This window comes from Camelina sativa, chromosome 20 (genome assembly GCF_000633955.1).
Source record: "Camelina sativa cultivar DH55 chromosome 20, Cs, whole genome shotgun sequence".
Taxonomy (NCBI): domain Eukaryota; kingdom Viridiplantae; phylum Streptophyta; class Magnoliopsida; order Brassicales; family Brassicaceae; genus Camelina; species Camelina sativa.
Genome location: NC_025704.1, coordinates 21,363,220 through 21,371,754, shown reverse-complemented (window position 1 = coordinate 21,371,754; position 8,535 = coordinate 21,363,220). Strand labels below are relative to the sequence as shown.

Here is an 8,535-nt window from a genome sequence, read left to right as displayed (position 1 = left end):
CAAAACAAAACAAAACAAAACAAAAAAGAGATTTGAGAGTAGTGGAAGAAGATGAGAGAATGAAAGAGTGATAGACTAAGAAAATAAGATATTGAGTATTTATAGGAAGATAAATGATGAAAAATTACATTTAGAAAAATAAGAGTTACAATTCTAATTTATTGTTTTGTTTTAATACAATTGATTAATACAACTTAGTAGAGAAATAAAGTTAATGCATAATTTATAGGGAGAAGCTATAAAGATTTCAGTTTTATATTATGTGAATTAAATGTGAAATTTAATTGTTTTAAATTTGTGTTTTAATATATTTTTTTTTTGTTAAAATTGCATTGCCAAGTGGACCAATAAGGAGAGACTGAAACTCTACTTTTATATATATGATTACATCACAATACCATTGGAAATAGGACAAATTAATTGATTCTTGAAAAGGGTAAAAACGTCAATTACCCATATCTTATTCAGATAAATGCGCGGGTTACCGGATCAGATCTTACATTTTTCTATTCTTTTACTTATCTCGCATAGCTTTAAGATAATTTAGTTCCATCATTTGTGGCAAAAAATACAAATGATCTGGTGGTTAAATATATTGAGGAATTGTGTCAAAGGTACCAAGATCGATTACACTTAGTGTCAGCTTAGTAGTTTTTTTGTTTTATTCGGTTCCCCATTTGTTTACTCTTTCTAAATTAACAAGCTTAATAGAATTTATTTTATTTTATTTTGTTACCCCATTCGCTGGCCTATTTATTATTTGTTCTTTATTTGTCTCTGTTTATTTAAAAGTAAATAAATTAGTTAAATACATGATAAATCAAAATAACCACTATAATAGTTTCCATAAATCTCAATAAAAACATCAGTTGTGATAATACGATAAATTTTTAAAAACTTGGTGTCAAATTTTGTTAAAATTATGAATATTGAAGTTTACATAAATCTCAAATATATAATCTAATTGATTTAATCGTCTATATTAATGTTTGTCTTGATAACCAAATATTCGAGATATAGATCCCGCAATTATCTCAAGTTCAGGATTTTTTTAGATTTGATTTCATGAGTTTTGAATATATCCAATCACTAATTTTGGAAAACAAATAAACTATTCATAAATTTCTTATTATCTAACCTACAAACTTAAGAATTTTTCTAGCCGACTAATTTCTGCATATTAGTACTGAACATAATTGTGATAACAATATTTTCAATCACCTAAATTTTTATGAGAATAATACGATTTTGAAAGTAACCATATTTAAAATTAAAACGGGATATTTGTGGTGAAAGAAATTGTATAAGTAAGGAATATTTGCTACCTAAGTAGTTATAATTATTAGGGAAATTATTTGATGCAATAGTAAAAGTACATAATATATTGCCCTATTTTATAACATCTTTATATTTTTTTTTTTTGTAACATCTGATTGTATGAATTATTAAACGTGTGCATTACAATGATCCTCATGGAGGAACCTTATTAGATTGTTCGGAACATAATAATGAAACTTGAAGGAATTATTATTGATTAGAGGGTCTCTTGCTAGTTGATTTGCTGCTTTGTTGCCCTCTCTTCCAATCCATGTGAACTTGATTTCTTCAAACTTTTCCTTCCAGTGTAATACTTCTCTGATCCAGTTATGCATTCCAAAATTGAAAGATTGTCTGTGTAGTAACTTTGTAAGCTCGAGACAGTCTCCTTCAAATATGACTTTGCGCAGACCTTTTATCCAACAATGTTGCATTGCTTGAATTAAGCTTTGACATTCACTCTCTAGAGCATTCTGAACTTTCTTCCCTTTTGCCTGACTTGCACCCATGTAAGTTCCACTAGATTATTTGAAATATAAACATCTTTATATTTATAGAACAAAATCTCTACTTTGGAATAATTATTTGAAAATTATAGGAAACATTTTTTTTAATCCTACTATATTAATTGAGAAGTACAAATATGAAACTAACCTTAAAAATTGTAAAAAATTACATTCAATTGCCATTAGAAAAAATTAATTAAACTTAATTAACTAATTTAAATAAATATAATTAAATAAAAAATAAAAAACATTCACATATCAAATATTAAAAAATCTGAAAAAATCTAAAAAAATATTTTCTCTCTCTAATAAATTATGGACGAAATTACGTATTTTTTTAAAAAATATATATAAACCAATCATAATTTTAAAAATTAAGATTTTATATCTAAGTATACAATATAATTATTTTTAATAACTAAATTCGAAGATTTTGTTAAGATTTCAAATTATGATTCTCCTATCATCTTTATTTTATTTTATTTACAAATTGTTTAGAACTTTCATATAATACATTTAATTAATAAAATGCATATTTTCTGCATATGTTGTGATTTGAATTTTTTAAAACGAAGATATATTACTCAATGTATGAAAATGTGTGTTTTAATTTCCACATTGGCGGGTTGGTAAAACTAAATTTATATAGATGATAAATTAATAATTTTTATTTACTCACAATTATAATATTAAAATTACTATTTTATATTTCACAAAATATGATGCAAATACAACAAATAAACAATATAAAAATGTGATAATTCCTCAAAAATAAAATACTATAATATTCTAAAATAATTAGTATTCAAATAGATTAATAGATTTACATAATAATTAAAAATAAATACTATCTCAAATAAAATAATTAAAAAAAAAACAATAAATTTTGTTATTATATTCAAAAAAATTTTAAAAATGTTCACCCGTGCTTTAAGCACGGGATATATTCTAGTAACATGTAAATGATGTCATTTATAAAAAAGAAAATATGATTTTGTAAAAAAAGAATGTGTAACAAACGGGAACGGGTAATTCAAACAATAAAAGTAATTATCTAAAATATTTTCAATCAAAAAACAAGATAAGATCATAAAATTTGGATGATTAAATTTAATTCCAACTTTCAAATATAAATGGATACGATACAGGAACATTTTTGAAAACAATTAAATATTTTTTTTGGATACTTTCAACTAACTAAATAAAAGTAAGAATTTAACGGGAAATTTGGGTATCCCGTCTAAATTTTTTACCCAATCTCTATTAATAAATATTGTCTAACGAGTAATCATTTAAATGATAGAATGAAACGGTACATGGAACAAGACGGAATGGGACGTATTTCTCGTTCTAAAGTAGATACATCTTATGCACAATAATCCAAACAAAAACTAAACTGAAATCTGATAATTGGATTTAATACCAATATTGTATAAACACATAATTTTTGTATTTAAAATAATAAAATTCTAATCTACTTTTACAAATTTATATTTTATATAAAAAATATTTTGTTCGTACTGTAGCACGGGTTACTACCTAGTTACTAAATCCCCTCTTTAATAAAACGGAAGTACACAACTTCAAATTAGTAGACTATATAATATTAATATAAGTTATAACTAAGATTAATTATTTGATAGGTTATATGGATTAATTATTTGATAGGTTATATAGATTTAGGATTGGGATCTTCTTAAAAAGGATATTCCAAAGAATAAAATAAAATCTCCAAATAATATTTAATTTATCACATATAAACAAAAAAATCTTAGAAATTAATCACTTTTCCGCAGATTACTAGTGATTTTCGATTATACTAAAAAATAAAATCTAATCTAACTTTATCAGAAAATTTTGACCGAGTAACGGGTCAAAATTTGAATATTTCTTTTGTTGAATTGTATAGTTTTATATACTATAATAAACTTTTAAATAATTTAATTTAGAATCTTTAAAAATAGTTTAATTTGATATTTTTTAAGAATATCATAAATATATGATAGATAAATATATGATAGATCAAAAAGTTAAAAATTATAAATACTCTAATTTGATTTGTTATAGCACAGATCAATAATATGTCACTATAATATGAAAAAATTTCAAGAAATATAATTTTTTGCTATAGCACGGATTAAAATTTCAAAAATATGGTCTTTGATTAAATTTAAGTTTGGAATAATGTTGTTTGGTAAGCTTTTTCGGTCACGATAATTTTGATAAACATACGTTACATATTTGATCCTAAAATTAATATGCGCTATAATATATGTTAAGTCATATAATTAACAATCAAAATGCAATTTATAATTTTAAACACTAAACAAATCAAATAAAATTAACAAAAAAAATTAATTTTTTATCACACAACTTAATCCGCGTTATACCGCGGGCCAAAGTCTAGATATACTCGAATATATTTTACAAAATAGATGTTATTTTCATAAGTTATATTCAGTATATGATTTCATGACATAGTGTTCTATCCAAAAAACTTTTAAACCAAATAAAATAATCACGGATGTTTTAAATAAAAATTATTAAATAAACATGAAGAAGGAATTTCAACCCGTGCTAGAGCACGGGTTTATATTCTAGTAAATTTAAAAGACAGTTGTATATTTTTTAATTCAATATCTTTAATTATTAGTACTTTCCAATAGCATCTCATATAATTAAATATATATAATAATCTATTCAGAAAAGGGAAAAAAAAAACATATTTAGCAATTAGCATACTGGAGATTGTAACATCTGGGAAAAGATCGAGATAGTGAATCAAAATCTCGTCTTAAAAAGGAATGTAAGAACAAATGACTTGGTAGAGATTATGTAGCTCCGATAAGATGATCTCGTAGACACTTATCTGTGAGTCAAGTAATGAAACATTATGTTGTGTATCCTTCACTAGACATGTCAGGTCGATCCGTCATCGATATCTCAATTACCTTCTTAACCGGTAGTTCAACTATTACTTTCTCTTAATCGATGGAAAACCAAAGACTTAATTCTAGAAACTTCAAACTCTTCCGAACCACAAGCCCCTCTCGGTCCCTTATTTCTCTTTTCTAATATCCAACTGAAGTCTCTAAATTCAAAACTTTTATGAATGGAAAAAGGAAACAGAGCTAATCGAGAAACCGTTGAAATCAAGGAAAAAAGCTTTTAACTGTCATTCAGTATTTCCCTTGAAACAGAAATGTACTCCATTTGAGTTAACATAGCGGAAGTGTGACAAAGATATTTAAGACAAACTCACTTTAGCAACAAGTACTCTAATGTTGGAGCACCACTTCGTTACAATATTTTTTGAAGTTCACAGCCTCATCGGTCAAGAAATCGCTGCAAAAAGTAAGCTTTTGAATGTTAGGATGGAGAATTAGTTAACGAGACTATCTAAGAAAGAGTCCAAAGAGACTAACCACAGTCGCTCAGCCATTCGACCCACTTCCCATCTTGGACTCCACGGATACTCACTGAGGAGGTTTGATTTTACAGGTACACTCGATTGGTTTAAATGCTGCAAAGCAAAAGCTTGCAATTCTTAAAACCTAAAGAAATAAAGAGAAGCCCAAAGCCTTTTGTTTGATTCGTTTACAAATAGTTTGATACCTGACAACTCTGAAGCATTAGAGTTGGTTGCTGCTTTGGAAATTGAGTTGAAAAGAAGAAATGAACCTAAAACAAAGCCGAAACCCCAGATTATCCACTGCTACATATTTACTTTGAAACTTCGAGTTCTCAAGAAGACATGTTTGAAACATGAATAAATGCAAAAGTGAATTTTGGAAAGCTTGAGTTTAATTTGTTTTTGAAAAATTAAGGCCTGAATAGTGATTGAATTACCATGAAAGTAAACTGTCCAGAGGCAGTAAGGAATGTAGCCTGACGGCAAAAGGTCTAGCAAAAAAAAAAAACAAATAAGAAAGTTAAGCAGCTCGGAAATATCTCTAAACATATGCCAAGGCGCACCAAGAAATGCTTACAGGATTAGCTTCAAGAGGTCTTCCAAGAAAAATAGTCAATGCCTCAATAAAACTCCTCCTTAAATCAATTGCAGAAACAGCTTCCTGGATCTAGAAACTAAGCTTGATAAGGCCCTTTGAAATAGAAATTTAGTTCGTGTGGGAAGATTTAGTTCAACTTACTTGTCTCTCAAGGGTTTCTTCAAGATGGGGAAGATATTCAGCCAAGCACCTTTTGAAATAGAAATTTAAGAGGTGGTTAAACATAGCGATTAGAACAAGCACTGTTTGAAGGCATCGTAAATACGTGTAACTTACATCCCGTCCATCCATGGAGGAAGTTTAACATCCTCAACAGAGAATAGCGCTTTTAATTCAGAAGATGAGACTAATCTCAAACGAGGTGCTGAAGGTGTTGATTCAAATTTCCGAAGAATCGGGTACACTACCTGCATCCGTAACCAGTGTATCAAGAAGATGCTAGCAAATTTTAAAAGAGTGAAGAATAGATAAAAGCGACTTATATAGGAAGGAGGAGAAAACCTGAAGATAAATTTTCTGCTGATGCTTCCAAGGGCACCCAACCACCATTTTGTTTATGTTCATATCCATCACAAGAGGTACTGCAAACTTGACTTCCTCTGGCTACACTAAAGGTAATAGAAAGTCAAAATGCATACAATGCGTCTTACTTCACAAAGAATCTTGAGAGCAATATATACCTTGTCAACTCCTGAAGCCATTTGCATTTCAATTCCCTGAGAATGGGGGAACGAGATTACAATGGAAGTTCTAACTAAAAATGGTGGTTACAGTGACAAGCCTAAACATTAATCGGAAACAATATGCTTGGAGAAACCATAACCATTCAAACAATATAACACCAAACATTTGATATGAAGATGTAAATGCCTGCAGGATACCTTGCGAGTTAACACGGTACTAATTTCAAACTTGACGCGATCATCATCAACTTGGCCGACGCGCCTTCTTTGGTAGGCCACATATTGATCCCTAAACAATACATCGTTCAAAGAGAAACATTGATTACTCAAACGCAAAAAAAAAAAGGGTTAGATTTGAAGGAAACAACCTCAATCCTTGAATGAGAACAAGCAACCGCGTAGAATCCTCGTTATCCCACTCAGACAAAGCCTTCTTCAGCAAGGATATTTGATCATCATCATCAGGAGTAATAGTGCTACTACACGGCATAAAATCTTCATCGTCGGGTCCAAATACAAAATCAGGAGGGTCAAACGCATACTCTGAATTGTAAATAACATCCCCTGCCAACGATATGAACACGAATTTTTAAAAAGATCTGCAGCTTCGATTTAACCAAAAAAATCGCCCAAGAGAAACAACAACTTACATTTAATCGTTTCAAGACAGTAAGGTATCACCAAGGTAAAGCGATCGAGGATCTTGGGATTAATCTTGTTACCAGACCAGACATTTTCAATCTACATGTAAACAAAATCAGACTATTACGACTTATGAAACCCTAATTCACAAATTCAGGAGATGATTCGAAGCTTGAATCTGGTTTGAAATTTGGGCCATCTTATTATTACCTTGATGGAATCAGGCGAGTGATTGAGTAAGTGGTGGAGCTGGTCGGCGATTAGAGGTGGGAATCCTTCGAACGCCATGTGAGGGATCCGGCGGTGGTACTACACGCGCTACCGGGTGGTGGAAACTGGAAAGTTCTTGGAGGTACGGTTAGGGCGCGACGGACGGATCACCGTGGCCAGGTTGGGGTAGACGAGAGAGATTGAAAAGGGCTCACACGATTCATCCACCGAAATTTTTTACATGGGAAAAAGGTTACCAATGTGGTTTCAAAATCTTTTTAATAAACCATGTTTTTTACCTTTATTTTTTTTTATTTTTTATCTTAATTATAATTTTTGAAACAAGGCATCTGTACTTGATTTTTATAGGCACTGTCCAAAGGCTTTTGTACTACTTGAAACAGTGACTTTCAAACTCTTTTTCTGATGTATGGAACAAAAACATTTAAGTGTACTCTTGAGTAGTGTTAAGGTTGGGCAAACACGTCAATGGAGTTTCAAAATTGTTCCACTTTTCTCTTTCACCCTTTAAATTAATGAGACCCAACAAAAATCACATTTTGTTACGCGTTTTTCTTTTCTTAGCATTAGCAAAGAGATAGAGAGAGATAGGGAGATACACATTCTTGTTTAATTGTTTGTTTGAAGTAATTTCTATGCAATTCACTCTTATAAGAGAATCTATTAATATAACTTACACTAATAACAGAATTATTACGAGATCGGCATAGAAGCCCTCAAGGAGATTGTGTTACACATGTTAAGAGTTGCATTCGCAATTTTTAACCACATTCATCTTCCTCTAAGATGTTGTGTAATAAGTCTCAACATCCTATACACTTCACCCTTGAGTTCGTTCTTCTTGTCAGCATTCACAAAGACACGACCTTGGTCTCTAACTTCAATCCAACTACATCCTGTGACACGCTTTAAACCCATTTCCTTCATCTTCCTCCTTATCTCGGACACATTCTGCCACTTTCCCGCAGCAGAGTAAGCATTTGAAAGCATTACGTATGATGAAACATCTCTGGGATCCATCTCCAAGATCTTAGACGCTACTAACTTAGCCAGACGCTTGTTTGAGTGAATCTGGCATCCCCCAAGCAACGCCTTCCAAAACCCAATTCCTGGGTCAAGAGGCATACTTTTGATAAGCTCCTCTGC

At 30.2% G+C, this 8,535-nt stretch overlaps 2 protein-coding genes across 2 annotated transcripts in view; both read right to left on the bottom strand.

The window, feature by feature from the left end:
• Positions 4,956 to 7,672, bottom strand: LOC104771365 (BRCA1-A complex subunit BRE). The gene is made up of 13 exons (XM_010495882.2): positions 7,369 to 7,672; positions 7,167 to 7,257; positions 6,885 to 7,080; positions 6,715 to 6,805; positions 6,514 to 6,549; positions 6,335 to 6,436; positions 6,110 to 6,240; positions 5,975 to 6,023; positions 5,813 to 5,902; positions 5,673 to 5,726; positions 5,439 to 5,504; positions 5,249 to 5,346; positions 4,956 to 5,168 (listed from the first exon to the last, which is right to left on the bottom strand). Exons 1-13 carry the CDS (start codon positions 7,444 to 7,446, stop codon positions 5,102 to 5,104), a joined length of 1,149 nt encoding a protein of 382 aa, XP_010494184.1. The 5' UTR covers positions 7,447 to 7,672; the 3' UTR covers positions 4,956 to 5,101.
• The window catches only part of LOC104771364 (pentatricopeptide repeat-containing protein At5g42450, mitochondrial-like), a 3,989-nt gene continuing 3,462 nt past the window's right edge, over positions 8,009 to 8,535 (bottom strand). The window contains exon 2 of the mRNA XM_019242237.1: positions 8,009 to 8,346. Coding sequence (XP_019097782.1) covers positions 8,161 to 8,346 — 186 coding nt within the window. The 3' untranslated portion in view covers positions 8,009 to 8,160. The remainder of the gene's footprint in view (positions 8,347 to 8,535) is intronic.